Source organism: Carettochelys insculpta, chromosome 22, assembly GCF_033958435.1.
Source record: "Carettochelys insculpta isolate YL-2023 chromosome 22, ASM3395843v1, whole genome shotgun sequence".
Classification (NCBI taxonomy): domain Eukaryota; kingdom Metazoa; phylum Chordata; order Testudines; family Carettochelyidae; genus Carettochelys; species Carettochelys insculpta.
In genome coordinates this window covers 15,198,407-15,215,823 of record NC_134158.1, presented here as the reverse complement: position 1 = coordinate 15,215,823, position 17,417 = coordinate 15,198,407, and the positions used below count along the sequence as shown (strand labels likewise).

Sequence of the window (17,417 nt, the reverse complement as noted above, 5' to 3'; positions counted from 1 at the left end):
AGGGCACGGAAATGGCTGCTGACAGCACAGTCTTTGACGCCCTCATTGAGGCCCAGATATGCTGGCTTATCGTGACCCTGAGAAGCAGAAAGTACAGCTAGAAGGCTAACAGGCCAGACTGTCAACATGAGAGGGGGGGGGACCCTCAGAAATCACCCCAGCTGGCATTGATGAATATGATGCACACACACAATCACCCAGAAGGGGACGTGCCCCGCCCGCACAAAAGAATGTCCTGTACTCTCAAATTGCTTATCTCTTGTCTTACAAGTACAAACTAAGTAGAAATGCCCTTGTAACAAACTGGCGTCACAAAGACAGACCAGTATGATCTGGCACCATAGATAAGAAAGAGAATACGTAACCCAAAAGGGGTATAAAAGGTGGGTCCAGCAGAACTCTAACTTTGAGTGCATTTCCACCAACTACCTGCTGGTCGGGTCAGGCGATTGCCTCCCGAGGTCCACAACTGGGGACGCCCAACCTCGTATTCGTCTTTCCGCGGAATTGAGTGACCGATCCGGCTTGGCTACGCTGGTATCGAGAGACGCAGAGAGGGTAAGATACACCCATGCTAGGTCTCTGACTTTTTTTGTGCACAGCTAAAGAATTAGAGCTCTGTAACTAGTGTCAAGATATCATTGTGTTAGATGATAACAGATATCTTTGTATTGGATTGTAAGGTAACTTGTTAACACCTGTACTTTGCTAGCATATAAGAAGTAAACAATAGCCTTATAACTGTAGCTTAAATAAACTTGTAACTAGTTAGGCTCTGAGCCTGACCCTGCTGTTAACCCTTTTGTCACTGCAACGCAGCCGGCACAACAAAAGAACTTCAACCGTTTGGTTACTACAGCCTGGCCATGGGTGAGAGTGCTAGGAGCTGCCTCCTCTAACAGTAAAAAACTGGGTTGCTTAGGACTCAGGGTAGTACCTCACCGCACATTACCCGGCCACCAGCTAACACCGTGTTGGTCTGGATCTGTAACATCAACAAAGGGTCCTGTGGCACCTTATAGGCTAACAGAAAAGTTTTCAAAACTTTTCTGTTAGTCTATAAGGTGCCACAGGACCCTTCGTTGATGTTCCTCTACTAACATCACATCTACACTAGCACAAACCTTTGAAATGGCCATCCAAATCAGCAGATAGGAATAAGGGGATTTGGAAGTTCCCGGGATCCTTTCGAAAAGGACCCCCATCTGGACGAGCCACACGGCAGCGAAACGCGGCAATTTTGAAGAGCTGCGGCCGGCAGCATGCTAATGAGGTGCTGAATATGCTAGTGAGGTAAATAAGGAGCATAAGCACTGCCAAATTAAGCATAAAAATGTAATAAGAAAAGCCAAAAAAGATTTTGAGGAACAGCTAGCCAAAAACCCCAGACGTAAGAGCAAAATGTTTTTTAAGTACATTAGAAGCAGGAAGCCTGCTAAACAACCAGAGGGGCTCGTAGATGATCAACATACAAAAGGAGCAATCAAAGATGATGAAGCCATTGCAGAGAGACTGAATGATTTCTTTGTTTCAGTCTTCATGGCTGAGGATGTTAGGGAGACTCTCAAACCTGCACTCTCCTTGGCGGGTGGTGAATCCGAGGAACTGTCCCAGATTGAAGTGTCATTAGGGGAGGTTTTGGAACAAATAACAAAACTTAACAGTAACAAATCACCGACACCGGATGGCATTCACTCAAGGATTCTGAAATAACTCAAATGTGAAATTGCGGAATTATTAACCATGATTTGTAACCTAGCCTTTAAATCAGATTCTGTACCCAAGGACTGAAAGATGGCCAACATAGCGCCAATATTTTAAAAGGGCTCTCGAGGTGACCCTGGCAATTACAGACTGGTAAGTTTAACATCAGTACTGGGCTAATTAGTCAGAACGATAGTAAAGAATAACCTTGTCAGCCACATGGATGAACATAATTTGTTGGGCAAAAGTCAGCCTGGCTTCTGTAAAGGGAAATTTTGTCTTACTAAGCTATTAGGATTCTTTGATGGGGTTAACAAACATGCAGGCAAAGGGGATCCAGTACATACAGTATACTTAGATTTCCAGAAAGCTTTTGACAAAGTCCCTCACCAAAGGTTCTTGTGTAAATTAGATTGTCATGGGATAAGAGGGAAGGTCCTTCCATGGATTGAGAACTGGTTAAAAGACAAGAAACCAAGGGTAGGAAAAAATGACACATTTTCTGAATGGAAAAGGGTAACGACTGGTGTTCCCCACGGGTCAGTCCTAGGACCAATCCTGTTCAACTTATTCATAAATGACCTGGAGAAGGGGGTGAGCAGGGAGGAGGTAAAGTTTGCAGATGACACTAAACTGTTCAAAATAGTCAAGACAAAGGCAGACTGTGGAGAACTGGAAAAAGATCTCACTAAACTGAGGGACTGAGCAATGAAATGGCAAAGTGGATACGCTAAAGTAGTGCACATTGGAAAAAATAACCCCAAGTTGTACATTCAGTATGATGGGGGCTAATTTAGCTACAACTAATCAGGAAAGAGTTCTTGGGGTTATCGTGGATAGTTCTCTGAAAACATCCACACAGTGTGCGGCAGCAGTCAAAAAAGCTAATAGGATGTTATGCATGATTAAAAAATGCATAGAAAATAAGACAAAGAATATTTTACTGCACCTTTATAGACCCGTGGTACACCCATATCTCGAATACTGCATACAGTTGTGGTTGTCCCCTCCTGAAAAAAGACATTTTGGCATTAGAAAAGGTTCAGGAAAGAGCACTAAAATGATGAGGGGTTTGGAACGGGTCCCATATGAGGAGAGGTTAATGAGGCTGGGACTTGTCAGTTTAGAAAAGAGGAGACTCGGGGGATATGATGGAGGTCTATAAAATCCTGAGCGGTGTGGCGAGGGTGAATAAAGAAAAGCTATTTACTTGTGCCCATAATAGAAGAACTAGAGGACACCAAGGCTACGTCTACACGTGCAGCCAACATCGAAATAGGCTATTTCGATGAATAACGTCTACACGTCCTCCAGGGCCGGCAACGTCGATGTTCAACTTCGACGTTGCTCAGCCCAACATCGAAATAGGCGCTGCGAGGGAACGTCTACACGTCAAAGTAGCACACATCGAAATAGGGATGCCAGGCACAGCTGCAGACAGGGTCACAGGGCGGACTCAACAGCAAGCCGCTCCCTTAAAGGGCCCCTCCCAGACGCAGTTGCACTAAACAACACAAGATACACAGAGCTGACAACTGGTTGCAGACCCTGTGCCTGCAGCATAGATCCCCAGCTGCCGCAGAAGCAGCCAGAAGCCCTGGGCTAAGGGCTGCTGCCCACGGTGACCATAGAGCCCCGCAGGGGCTGGAGAGAGAGCATCTCTCAACCCCCCAGCTGATGGCCGCCATGGAGGACCCAGCAATTTCGACGTTGCGGGACGCGGATTGTCTACACGGTCCCTACTTCGACGTTGAACGTCGAAGTAGGGCGCTATTCCTATCTCCTCATGAGGTTAGCAACTTCGACGTCTCGCCGCCTAACGTCGAAGTGAACTTCGAAATAGCGCCCGACGCGTGTAGACGCGACAGGCACTATTTCGAAGTTGGTGCCGCTACTTCGAAGTAGCGTGCACGTGTAGACGCAGCTCAAATGAAATTAATGGGTAGCAGGTTTAAAACTAGTAAAAGAAAGTTCTCTTTCACACAGCACACAGTCAACCTGTGGAACTCCTTGCCAGAGGAGGCTGTGAAGGCTAGGGCTATGAGAGAGTTCAAAGAAGAGCTAGGTAAATTCATGGAGGTTAGGTCCATCAAAGGCTATTAGCCAGGGGGGTTGGGATGGTGTCCCTGGGCTCTGTTTGTCACAGGCTCGAGAAGGATGGCAGGAAACAAATCACTTGATCATTGTCTTTGGTCCACCCGCCCCTGGGGCACCTGGCACTGGCCACTGTTGGCGGACAGGATGCTGGGCTAGATGGACCTTTGGTCTGACCTAGTAATGGTCATTCTTATGTTCTTATGTATTAAGTTGTATTAAGTTTTCTAAAGAAATAAGTTTGTTAAATGTCAAACCCATTTGAAGACAGCCTTTTCCTCATTCTTTTAATGATTACAATGTCTGGGTTAAAACCACCAGCCCTTCATCACAGCCAATTTGTAAACTTTTCACTCTATGGTTTAAAATAACATGGGTTATTTTTTGCGAGGAAAATTTTAAGGTGCAGCCAGGAAGTAGGAACGTTGAAGACAAACGTCAGATAAGGAGGTTGTAATGTGAAACCCCTATATTTGCTTTACACCTTGCATTGAGATTTTATCATACGTTATTCTTTGTAGCGTGTTTTTAGTTGCAACCCAAGTCTAAACAAGCAAGCCACAAATCCTTAGGAATAGCCAGTGTATACAAATTTTCTCCCTGTGGTTTAGAATATCATAGGCTATTTTTAGTGGGGAAAATTTTAAGGTACTCTACAACTATTTCTTAACTCTTGTGCTCCGAGTGGAGCATAGGCCACCCACAGGTCTCCTCCACTTCACTCTGTCTTGCGACAAAACTTCTAGCTGGCTCCAGGATAACCCCAGTTGACTTAGAGGTGATTTCATAGCAGCCTTCAACTTCCTGGAGGGGAGCTTTAAAAATGAGGGTGAGAAACTGTTCTCAGTGGTGTCAGATGTCAGAACAAGGAGTAATGGTCAGAAGTTGAAGAGGGAGAGGTGTAGGTTAGATATTAGGAAAAACTACTTCACCAGGCGGGTAGTGAAGCACTGGAATGTGTTGCCTAGAGAGGTGGTGGATTCTCCATCCCTTGAGGTTTTTAAGTCCCAGCTGGACAAGGTCCTGGCTGGGATGACTTAGTAGGGGTTGATCCTGCTTGAAGCAGGGGGCTGGACTAGATGACCTCCTGAGGTCCCTTTCAGACCTATGATTCTGTGTCCCTCAATCTCAATAGATCTTCTCCACATTGTCCGAGGTCTTCCTCTTTTGTGTTTTCCTTTTGCGGGTTCCATTTGAGAGCTTGACGGACTCTGCTGGATGGTGGTTTTCTCCGAGTGTGGCCTCGCCATCCCTGCTTTCTTCTCTTGATTTCAATGTCAGTTGGTTCACCTACTTGGGTAGTGTTAGGGGCATAGATGGAGGAACAGATAAGGATATCAGTGCCGGGGGAAAGCAACAGCTGCACTCAAGACTCCGTCCCATATGGAATTCACAGATAATATCTGGGAAGATAACAAGAAGTCCTGTGGCACCTTATAGACTAACAGCTATTTTGGAGCATCAGCTTTCGTGGGCAAAGACCTGCTTCGTCAGATGCATGAGTGGGGGGTGGTTTCAGAGGGGTATTTAAAGAGTGGGGTCCCAGTAAGAGGGAGGGCCAGAGCTGACAAGGTCTATTCATCAAGGTAGAAATGGCCCAGTATCAACAGCACGTATCAAAAGAGGAAAAAACAAGTCAGATCAGACAGGGGGTTATGAGCCATTGCCAGAGTCTAATGGGGAGAGCGTAACACCCAGGGCAGAGAAGCTGCCTTTGTAAGCTGCGAGCCACTCCCAGTGTAGGGTCAATTAGAGAAAGTTAATTAGTCATATTTGTATTTGTATAAAGGAAGTTGATTATTCATTTGTATCAGTTTATATTTGTATCAGAGGGGAGCCGTGTTAGTCTGGATCTGTAGCAGCAACGAAGGGTCCTGTGGCACCTTATAGACTAACAGAAAAGTTTAGAACATGGAGCTTTCGTGAGTTAACTCACTTCTTCAGATGCTCGACCAGCATCTGAGGAAGTGAGTTAACTCACGAAAGCTCATGCTCTAAACTTTTCTGTTAGTGTATAAGGTGCCACAGGACCCTTCGTTGCTGCTTTATATTTGTACAAATTCATATCTAGTTCTGTTATAAACTGTAAAATCACTTGAACAAATCCAGACTCCATATTGTACCAGACTCCATGCTGCATTCTGTGAGCTCTCTTAGAGCTGAACCCTTGCCTAGTTGAGTGACTAGGGTGTGAATTGTAGAACTTATGAGATGTGTGAATGGGGTATGTATGGTTTGTGTGATTGATCCTCAACGCCAGCCTGTCCTGAAGATCAGAGGCTAGTGGCTGAAGAAGCAGAAGAAGTGCAGACAACGCCCTGAAGGTGAGAAAAGACCCACCCCGAAGACAAAAGAACAAGGTCCCACTAAGGACAAGCAGGAAAGTCATGTCTGGACATGACTCTGAGGCAGCATGACACAGCAGGACCCATAGGTGAACATCTAGCCTGTCTTCTGTAAAGAAGGGGTGAGAAGGAAGGACCTCTGGGTAACGTTCTGCCTGCAACATCAAAGAGCATCGGTGTGCGCCCGACAGAGACCTGGCTCTTCCTTGTGCCCGGCTTTCCTGGCCAATCAGCCACCACAAGCTACGAACCCAAGCTGCCAGCTCAGGACTGGTAATTATGCAGCAGCTGCAGAACATTTGGGATGTGTGTGTGTGTGTATAAAGAGTATGTAGATAGGTATTAGTAGTAGGCATCCTTCGATCCCGAGGGATCGTGGGTTTGCGCCCCAGTTGGACTGATTCGAGCAGTGTCTCCTGTGGCTGTGCCATCCAATGCGGGCGTGGCAGTCCTTTCCGCACTGTGAGCAGCACTAGGCAGATGTCGCTCTGGCATCACGGGCATGGATCTTCCTGAGGGCTCTCCTGTCTTCTGCTTCCTTCACCGAGGTAGTTTCATACATAGCAAGAGGTTCCTTCACTCCCTGTTTCCAGGAATGCCTGTCTGAGGCGAGCGAATGCCATGAGTTCACACTGATAGAGAGAGCGCTGAGGTCACACTTGCATGTGTCCTTGTAGCGCAATTTAGGTCGCCCTTTTGGCCCTTTCCGGATGCCAGTTCGCCGACGAGGGAGTCCTTCGGTATCGGCCATCCGCCATGCGTGAGACATGGCCCAGCCAGCGCACACGCCTCTGTTTGAGAAGGGTGAACGTGGAGTCGGTGCCTGCCCTCTGAAGCACCGCGCTATTGGGGACCTTGTCCCACCATGAGATACCGAGTACGCGCCTAAGGCAGCGCATATGAAATGTGTTGAGCCGCTGCTCTTGTTTTGAGCTCAAAGTCCATGTTTCACTGGTGTACAGCAGTGTGCTCAAAGCACAGGCTGTGTAGACCTGCACCTTGATGTGTACGGTGAGCTTATTGTTAACCCATACTCTCTTCGTCAGCCTGGAGAACGTCGTGGTGGCTTGTTGATCTCGCTATCAAGTGACACGTTGTCCGAGATTGTCGAGCCTAGGTATGTAGATAGGTGTTAATTACTCTTATAATAAACGTGGCATACTGCCTCGTCCCCTGAAAAAGATCCTCTCTGTATTTTCTGCATAACACCGGTCTCTGTTTAATCCTTGGTTAATGGAGTCAAATTTGCAAATAAATTGCAGCTCAGAGATTTCTCTCTCCATTTGATTTTTGAAATTCATTTGTTTCAGGACTGTCACCCTTAAATCTGCCACTGAGTGTCCAGGGAGATGGAAGTGGTCCCCCACAGGCTTCTGTACATTACCGTTCCTGAAGTCTGATTTATGTCCATTTATTCTTTTACAGAGAGACTGTCCAGTTTGGCCAATGAAAATTGCAGTGGAGCATTGCTGGTGCATGAGCATGTATTATATTAGTAGATGTGCGGGTGAAGGAGCCCCTGATGGTATGGTTGGTGTTAGGTCCTGGGGTGATGTTGCCGGTGTAGATACGTGAGCAGAGTTGGCACAAGGACCGTTGCAGGGGCTGGTTGCAGGCCTAGAGTCACTGGTTTGTGATTTGTAGTGGCTGGTGAGGATTTGTTTAAGGCTGGCAGGCTGTCTGTGGGCAAGGACAGGCCTGCCTCCCAAGGTCTGTGAAAATGAAAGCTCATTGTTCAGGATGGGCTGCAGATCACTGATGGTGCGCTGGAGAGGCCTTAGGTAAGGGCTGTATGTGATGGTCAGTGGTAGTAGGCATCCTTCGATCCCGAGGGATCGTGGGTTTGCGCCCCAGTTGGACTGATTCGAGCAGTGTCTCCTGTGGCTGTGCCATCCAATGCGGGCGTGGCAGTCCTTTCCGCACTGTGAGCAGCACTAGGCAGATGTCGCTCTGGCATCACGGGCAGGGATCTTCCTGAGGGCTCTCCTGTCTTCCGCTTCCTTCACCGAGGTAGTTTCATACATAGCAAGAGGTTCCTTCACTCCCTGTTTCCAGGCGTGCCTGTCTGAGGCGAGCGAATGCCATGAGTTCACACTGATAGAGAGAGCGCTGAGGTCACACTTGCACGTGTTCTTGTAGCGCAATTTAGGTCGCCCTTTCGGCCTCTTTCCGGACGCCAGTTCGCCGAAGAGGAGGTCCTTCGGTATCGGCCATCCGCCATGCGTGAGACATGGCCCAGCCAGCGCAAACGCCTCTGTTTGAGAAGGGTGAACATGGAGGCAGTGCCTGCCCTCTCGAGCACTGTGCTACTGGGGACCTTGTGCTGCCATGAGATACCGAGTACGCGCCTAAGGCAGCGCATGTGGAATGTGTTGAGCCGCTGCTCTTGTTTTGAGTGCAATGTCCATGTTTCACTGGCGTACAGCAGTGTGCTCAAAGCACAGGCTGTGTAGACCTGCACCTCGATGTGTACGGTGAGCTTATTGTGAGCCCATACTCTCTTCGTCAGCCTGGAGAACGTCGTGGCGGCTTTTCCAATGCACTTGTTGATCTCGCTATCAAGTGACAAGTTGCTCGAGATCGTCGAGCCGAGGTACACGAACTCATGGACGACTTCCAGTTCGTAGTCTAGCACGCTGATAGATGGCTCGTTACCCACGTTTTGGCCCATCAACTGGGTCTCCTTTAAGCTGATTGTGAGGCCAAATTCCATACATGCATCCGCAAAGCGAGTTATGAGTGACTGCAGTTCCTGCTGAGCGTGAGCAGCAATAGCTGCATCGTCAGCAAAAAGGAACTCCCTTAGACGCTTCGTAAGCACCCTGGTCTTCGCCCTAAGCCTCGACAGTTTGAAGAGGTTGCCGTCCGTTCTTGTGCGGAGAGAGATGCCCTCTGTAGCAGTTCTGAAGGCATCAGTGGTCAGTGGTGTTCTCTTGTTTTCCTTGCCAGGCCTGTCTTGTAGCAGGTGGCTTCTGGGTACCCCCGTCCGGCTCTGTCACTCTGTTTCCTCACTTCCTTAGGGTGGGATTGTAGTTTGAGGAACGCTTGGTAAAGGTCTTGTAGATGTTTGTCTCTGTCTGATGGGTCAGACCGTAGGCCCAGCAAGCCCAGCATCCTGTCTGCTGACAGTGGCCAGTGCCAGGTGCCCCAGAGGGAATGAAGAGAACAGGTGATCATCAAGTGATCAATTCCCTGTCTCCCACTTCCAGCCACTTGCAAACAGAGGGTAGGGACACCGTCCAGGCCCTTCCTAGCTAACAGCCAGTGACGGACCTGTCCCCCATGAATTTCTCTAGTTCTCTTTTAAACTCTACTATAGTCTTGGCCTTCACAACATCCTCCGGCAAGGAGTTCCACAGGATAACTGTGCGTTGCGTGAAAAAAGATTTCCTATTGTTTGTTTTAAACCTGCTGCCTCTTAACTTAATTTGGGGACCCCTAGTTCTTGTGTTGTGAGAAGGAGTGAATAACAATCCTTTATCTATTTTCTTTCCACACCCATCATGATTTTATAGACCTCTCTCATATCTCCCCTTAATTGTCTCGGGCCTGCTTAAAAACTTTTGCAAGGAAATGATACAAAGCAGATGTCAAAACCAGCAAGTAGTCCTGCGGCACCGTAGGGTGCATCTGCACAGGAAAGTTATTTCAAAAGAACAGCTGTTGTAATAGGTCGCACCTATTCCAGAACATGTCTGTAGTGTGGATATGCCCTAACAGGCCACCCCACACCAAGGGAGAGGGTAGGCTATGCCACCTCCCAGGGAGGGAAGGGCATTTCCATTGACAATCCATTCCTTCCTAGAGCCTCAAAGGAACACCCAACCTGGCAGAAAACCTGTAGCTGGATACCCCCTTTGGTACACAAAGGCCTTGAATGGGGTAAGAAATGTCACACGACACAACTGGTTCGGAACCTACACTCCGAAACGGTGCGCTGTCGTTGGTGTGCTGGCAACTGTATGGCTTTTCCTACAACACCTCTGGATCGGTGCCAGGGGCCTCTTAGCGACGGGAAGCCCCTGGGAATTGTGGCACATGCATGATTTTGGGGAAGAGCTTTTGTACCTGCGAGGGGCAGAAGCAAAGGAGTCCCAGGAGCATGCAGGCTCTAAGCTACGCCCTGCGCACCAGCATAGAGAGGCGTAACAGGCCTACATGGTTGTGTGGAGGAGGGGAACTAAGTCCGACAGCTGCATGGCAAAGTTGTTTTGAAATAACTAGCGGAGCGATGACACAACACAACCGTTGTTGCAAAATTGTTTTGAAACTTTCCAGGTCAGCTTATTTCCAAAGCGGGAACCCACGTCGCCTGAGGCCCAGCCCCTGTTCCAAACCAGGTATTTCCAAGCAGGGCCTGGTCTGACATAAGCCAGGCTGCCTCCAGGGGCTCGGGTTTGAAGGAGGCCCTGTGTGCGCCGACGCTCTGCTTGGAAAGAGCCGAGTGCTATTTTGAAGTGCATCTGGTGTGCAGCAGCCTTAGTTCAAAGCAAGCACTGCCTGAGCGGCGGAGTTCCAGGTGGAACTGGTGTGCAGACACAGAGGTGTTCACATCTCCGCGTCTTGGGAAGTCATTAAGTCCAGTCCCCTGCACTCACAGCAGGACCCACCGCTACCCCTGAGGGTTTTGGTTTTTTAAAGCTAACCTGCCGCAGCACCTTGACAGGCTCCTGCGAGGGCTGAGCTCACAATGCTGGGTTTGCAGGGCCAATGCTCTAACCACGGAGCTCTGAGCAGCTAGACCCCACCTGCCATCCACGCCTCTATCCTTCCTCCCCCCCAGGCCCTTCACCCACACCCCAACCCTCCTCCTGCACCCCCTTCCCACCCAGAGCCTGCACCCCACACCTAGCCCACTCCTGCACCCCACACAGGCCCTGCACACCCTCTTCCACCTAGGCCCCGTCCCGCACTCCTATGCCACTCCTGCACCCTCCTTCCACCCCACAGCCTGATTCCCAGCAGCCCCCTCCTGCACAGGGAACCCCTCATTTCAGCCCCAACTCAGAGCCTAGGGGCCCCACAAAATCTATTTTCCCCAGGCCCCCAGAAGAGTTCATCTGGCCCTGGGCTTAAGCCCCGAACCTCAGAGCATGACGGGAGTGGGGAGTTTCCTGTTTCTCAGTCGGGGGCCACATCAGTGAAGGTTTCTCTTCCTCCCCACTCGGGGACTGGTCAGTGAGGGCTGTTTCCGTCCCTAGGACAACATTATCCCACCCAAATGTCAGCCTGGTGTTACTATTTCCTGATGGTCTCTGAATCAGCTGTCCCAATGGAGTGAGGAAGTGTCCGGCCCGGCTGCACGCTTATCACATCTCAGGCCTGATTAAACACAGGCAATGAACCTGACCTCAGGTGTCTAAGGGCAGGCTTCCATTTCAAAGTCCTGGCCTCATGAGCACGGAAATGACTTTAATGACCATTAGCTCCAGCACACCTGGACTGGGTGTCTCCAGGTTGCCGTACCTTGCAGCTGCTCCTGCACCCTCCCGCGAACCCCCCCATGCCCCCTTCCCCCCCCCTTACTTCACCAGCTCTGGTAATGTATCCCACTGCGACCCAGATGTCTGGAAGCTGTACAACAGGGCTGGCAGCCATGGGCGGTGTGACCCCTTGGAGTCCAACAACATCTCCTCAAGATTTCTGGACCTGTAATCATTTTCATTCCTCTCCTTTGGACCTCCTGGGGTTTGTCCACCTCTTTGTGGAGAAGTGACAGCCAGCCCTGGACACAGTCCCCCTGCCAAAGCCCATCAGCTTGGTGTAGAGAGGAGGGATGACTTCTCCTGTCTTGTTTAGGAGAGTCCCAAGGACACGGGTTGGCTTTTTTCATGAGCAGGATCTGGGTGAAGGCTTCTCTGGCAGTTAAATGGGGAGGAGAGACTCTGGGTGGATTTCTGTAAATACAACTTCTTTCTGCTTTGCTTAGATTTCCTTAGAGTTTTGGAATTTTGCTCCCAACACCCAACTTGGCAGGTGTTGGGTCTGAGGAAAGAACTTCATTAAGGAAGGGCTCAGATGTCAGAGCTGTGTGTGTGAGTAGGAAGGGTGGGGACAAGTATTCTGGATGGGAGTGCACATCACCCCCCCCCGCCCCAGGCATGTTCCTGAGCTGTGGAGCCAAACCTGTTTCTTTAGGAGCCTCTGTCTTTATTAGAGAGGTAAGCGGGTTAGTCTGTACCTTCCGAAAAGCAGTCCTGTGGCACCTTACAGATTAACAGATATTTGGGTGCATAAGCTTTCCTGGGCAAAGAAAATATCTGTTAGTCTATAAGGAGCCACAGGACTTCTTGTTGTTTCTGGCTTTATTGTAATTGCAGCTGGAGCCCAGTTATGGTGGAGCTGCCTTTCTGCCCTGCCTGCTCAGAGCCACAATCCCTGGGAAATGAAATCGCCTGAGCTGGGACAGCGTTTTGGTTCAGCCAGCAAAAGGGACTGACACGGAGAGCTCGAAGCAGAGAGGGGGATGGCAGCAGGGGAGGATGCTTGACTGCCAGTAGGGTGGCGGTGGAGAGGCATGACAAGCAGCCAGCGGGGTGGCTGGTGAAGGGAGACAGCCAGAGCAGTTGGGTGGAGCCTGGCGAGTGACCAATGGAGTGAATCAGGTGCCTGTTTATCCCATTTCAGCCAAGGTTAGAGGGGAGTGAACTCTGCAGATGTGCCTGCGAACTCTGGGATTGCACTGACCAAGGGGCGCGCCCGTGAGTGGGGTGTGGAGGATGGGTGGCCTGGGAGGGGGCACTGAGATCACTGGAACTGGTAACCCAAGAAGCACAAGGCCATTGCCCAGCCCACTCTGGGTGGAGGCTCTTTGAGCTGTGAGCCAGGAGGGCCGTCCACCTCTCTGAGCACACACCCCAGAGCTGGGGGTGAGAAGTGCCTGGTGGCAGTGACCCTGGTGAGTAGCTGGCGTCATGTTAAGGTGAAGGAGGGGCTGGGGGAGCCTGGCTCTGGGGGGGGATGAGGGTTGGGTTAGAGCCAGGGGCTGGGGGTGCCTGGCCCTGGGGAAGGGCATTGAGCCACCTATTGTACATTTATTTTTATCTATCCATACTGATCTCTATCTAGCTATTATATCTAGATAGATCAAAATACACATAGAGTCCATGGCTCTTCGTCCCTAACTGGTTGGCCACCCCTGCCCTGGGTGATATTGAACCCAACCCTGGCTGCAGCAGCCTCCACCTGGCTGAAGGGTTATATGAGCAGCCGTGTTCCCTAGTTCACTCCAAGTTAGCTCCTGAGCCACTGCGAGCCCAGATCCCATCCGGCGGAATTCGTTCCTAGGCGCTCTGTCCGCATTTTGTGTGCAGGTGACTGAGTTTTCCTTCCTCAGCAGCGTAGGTTGCGTAGTCCTTTATCTGCCCTCGACAAAGTTCATCCCATGCGCATGGCAGCTCGGGTGGTCTTAGGCAGAGGAGCCCGGTGACTGTCCCAGCATTGTTGTAAAGAGCAGTCCTGGAGCGGGTGCAGATGGACACCAGAGGCTCCCGGAGATGAAGGGACCCCAAGGCTGAGTTGGCATATGGGGCGTCTTGGGACAGTACCCTCAGCCAGCACAAGTGTCCACTGATCCTCCAGCCCCTTGGGAGTCCGTAGTTGCAGACAAGCCCTGGCAGGGAATTGCAGTGACTCATAAAATCCTAGGGCTGGGAGAGACTTCAGGTGGTCACCGAGTCCAAGCCCAGCTCCAAACTGGGGTGCTTGATTGGGGGGAAGAGAGGAGAGAGCTCAGGGAAAGGCAGGGAGAGCTAGAAGGGGAGAGCAGGGCCCCAGAGTGTGGGGCCATTCTGGATTCCCCTCCCAGCCACTCGGGGCTTATCTACTCTGGTGGGGAGGAGGGTGGTTTGCAGGGGAAAAAACTAAACAGACTTTTTTCCCACAAAAAAAAACAAAACCAAAAACCTTTGTCCGCGCTGCAAAACTTGGTATTCTGGAATAACAAGGCAATTCCCTCGAAATAGTAATGCCACCAAAACGAGCCACTTTCGCCGACCCCCTCGCCCCTTCCTATTTGGAAATGGACTCAATGTGCACCGAGCAGAGGCCATTACAAGTTAATTGGCCTCCAGGGACGCGTCCCAGCGTTGCTCTTGCTTCGAAATTGGGCTGTCTCATGGGAACGCTCCGTTTCGAAGTGCTTGTGCCGTGGGAACGCTCTTCCAGAAATAACTTATTTCCACCATTGAACAAGTTATTTCCGAAAAACCTGGTGTTATAAGAAGCGCACGAGATCTTTTTAGAGGGATACGGCAAGAACGCTGCATTTATTGAGAATATAGTACCATTAGATTATACACATATATTACACATAGTTCACTCAGAGGCACGCGCGTGCACGCACACACACATACACAGAGTCTTGTGGTTGCACACACAGTCATGGTTACACACAAACACACTGTCTTGCGGTTGCACACACACACATACTGTCTTGTTGCAGACACGCACAGACACAGGCTTGTGGTTGCACACACACACAGGCTTGTTGCGCACACACACAGTCTTGTGGTTGCACACAAACACACACTGCCTTGTGGTTGCAGAGACACACACACACACACTGTCTTGTGGTTGCGCGCACACACACACACACACACACTCTCTCTGTCTTGTGGGTGCTTATAGTTACCAAAGGTTGCAGCCAGGGATTCCCAACCTAGGGGTCCGGACCCAAACATGGGTCGTGATTAGATTTGTTAAGGGTGGCCAGCAGCTCACTTAAAGGTGCCATTTGCAGCTCCGTAACACTGCCACATAAAGCAGCTCCTTCTATCAGTAGAGACGCAATTACGCATTACAAAGACAGCTTCTCCCCCTTTGACCGGTGACAGCATTAGCCCTGCCCGTCTGTAGTCTATCAAAACAAAAAAGCTGGCATGTAGTGCTTTAAAGACTAACAAAATAATTTCTTTGGCGATGAGCTTTTGTGGGACAGACCCACTTCTTCAGCTCAACCGCATTTCCAGTACAGACTGACATCTATAAGTACAGAGGACCAAAAAAATATAAAACAACTAACACATTAAATACATCGGAGAGGACTGAGGAGTGGGGAGATGTTAATGGCCCTGCCTGAGATAATTACGAGCGTCAAAGGAAGGGAAGCAGCCCTTGTAGGACAACAAGCAGTCCTGGTGCACTTTAGAGACTAACAGCTATTTTGGAGCATCAGCTTTCGTGGGCATCTGACTCGTGCGTCTGCCACAGCGGGGCTTTGCCCAGGAAAGCCGATGCTCCAAAATATCTGTTAAGTCTCTAAGGTGCGCCAGGACTTCTTGTTGTTTTTGAAGATACACATTGACCCGGCTGCCTCGCTGATACCCATCCTTGTAATGCATGAGGTGCCTCTGTTCATACCACGTGTTAATGTGTCGAACCTGAATATGAATTCCAGTTCGAATAGGACTATTTGATATTCACAGTCATCCCAGGTAAGCCACTTAATAGACTCTTGAAGTAAGTCATTTTCGCCCACTGTCGTCCTTTCCCTGCTTTTGCCCCCTTTCTTTCTGTCTGTCTGATTTGTCAGCTTTCATTTCATAGAATCACAGAATACTAGGGCTGGAAGGGACCTCGAGAGGCCATCGAGTCCAGCCCCCTGCCCCTATGGCAGGACCAAGTACTGTCTAAACCATCCCTGATAGACATCTCTCTAACCTGCTCTTAAATATCTCCAGCGATGGAGATTCCACAACCTCCCTTGGCGATTTATTCCGCTGTTTGACCACCTGACCGTTAGGAACTTTTTCCTAATGTCCAACCTAAACCTCCCTTGCTGCCGTTTAAGCCCATTGCCTCTTGTTCTATCCTCAGAGGCCAAGAAGAACAAGTTTTCTCCCTCCTCCTTATGACACCCTTTTAGGTACCTGAAAACCGCTACCATGTCCCCCCCAGTCGTCTCTTTTCCAAACTAAACAAGCCCAATTCTTTCAGCCTTTCTCCATAGGTCACATTCTCTAGCCCTTTGATCATTCTTGTCGCTCTTTTCTGGACCTCTCTAATTTCTCCGCATCTTGCTTGTTTGTGTCTTGCCCCAGCCCTGAGTGTGACTCCTCCAGTGTGACTCCCCCAGCCTCTGTATGACCCCAGCCCCCCAGTGTGACTCCCCCCCAGCCCCTCCAGCCCTTGAATGTGGAGTTTAAGCTGCAGGAGCAGGAGCGGGGAGTGATTTGGGGATGAGGCTCTTTATCGCGTTATTATTATTATTAATGCATTTTCCCTCTTTCTATGAAATAACTACTATGAAGCTATAAACATTGGGGGCAATTTTACATGCTTGTCTCAGATGCATAATTAGCTCCTTACGGCTCGGTTCCCCCTGACACACTGTTTTTGAACTGTCTTGTGCCACCAAGTCATCCTGAATTGTCAAAATGCGTCCCCGTCCGGAAAAGATTGGGAGCCACCACTGGCCAGATGGGTTAGAGGTGAGCGTGGAGCCAGGTTCTGTTGATCCGGAGCAAAGCTCTGGTATTGACAAGATGAGAAGAAGAACCCAGCCCTGTTGTGGTGCCCACGTCTTTGATAGCGTTTAGTCCATAGTCCTGGTTCTGTCCCACTGCCCCAGGCATGATGAGTCACCAGTCAATGGCAGATGGGTCTGGTCCTTTCCAACCACCCAGGTTTCTGTGTGACTCATCACCTCCAGGTGGGACTTCATCTTCTTCTCTGGGTGGGTCACTGCTGTAGAGTCCAGTTCTTATGATTCTTCAGCCTCCGAGTCTTTGTTGTGCAGACAGGCGGGCTCCAGAGGGTAACTTGCTAAGCAGCCACAGTCACACTTCCAGGCGGTTCTCACCGCCCCCCCCACGCAGCCGTAGAGAGACAGTGCAAGACGTACAGAAGAGCATAGCCTTCAAATGGAGCCTTAGGTACAGTACAGAGTTAGGTACAAAGCTCCTATTAAAATATATGGGATACTACAGGGGGAGCTGCAAAGATACATGATCATGCAAAGATTCTATTAAAATATACACACTCCCCGGCGGTGCAGACAGAGCCGGGGAGTGGCCCAGGCTGAGCAGAGGAGAGACACTTTGGGCCTTCGGTAACCCAGAAGGGGAACGTGACCGGCGTGATCTGGCCCCGGGGATGAGTCGTAGAGCAAAAGGGAGGGGACGGGGCGCCACGTTAGAGAGAGGAGCCTAGCGATGGCGTTCAGCCCAGGGACGGGGCATGGAGACCATGAGCTGTTCTGCAGAACAACCAGCAGGGGTCACCACCCTAGCAGCAAGTGGAGCACCTTGTCACTTGACTTACTTGATTTAAACC

At 50.0% G+C, this 17,417-nt stretch overlaps 1 protein-coding gene across 9 annotated transcripts in view; it reads left to right on the top strand.

Annotated features, from left to right (window-relative positions):
- The first annotated feature begins 403 nt into the window (after window positions 1-403).
- The window catches only part of LOC142024218 (sulfotransferase 2B1-like), a 36,583-nt gene continuing 19,569 nt past the window's right edge, over window positions 404-17,417 (top strand). For 2 of the 9 annotated variants that reach the window (XM_075016003.1, XM_075016002.1), the window contains exon 1: window positions 408-558. Coding sequence is in view for 3 of the 9 variants with exons in the window: in XM_075016000.1 (XP_074872101.1) it covers window positions 10,021-10,025; window positions 10,422-10,483 (67 nt within the window). In the remaining 6 variants the exon portion in view is untranslated. Of the gene's footprint in view, window positions 559-9,948; window positions 10,026-10,421; window positions 10,484-17,417 lie in introns of all 9 variants that reach the window. The other 7 variants (XM_075016000.1, XM_075016008.1, XM_075016009.1 and 4 more) reach the window with 7 other exon arrangements.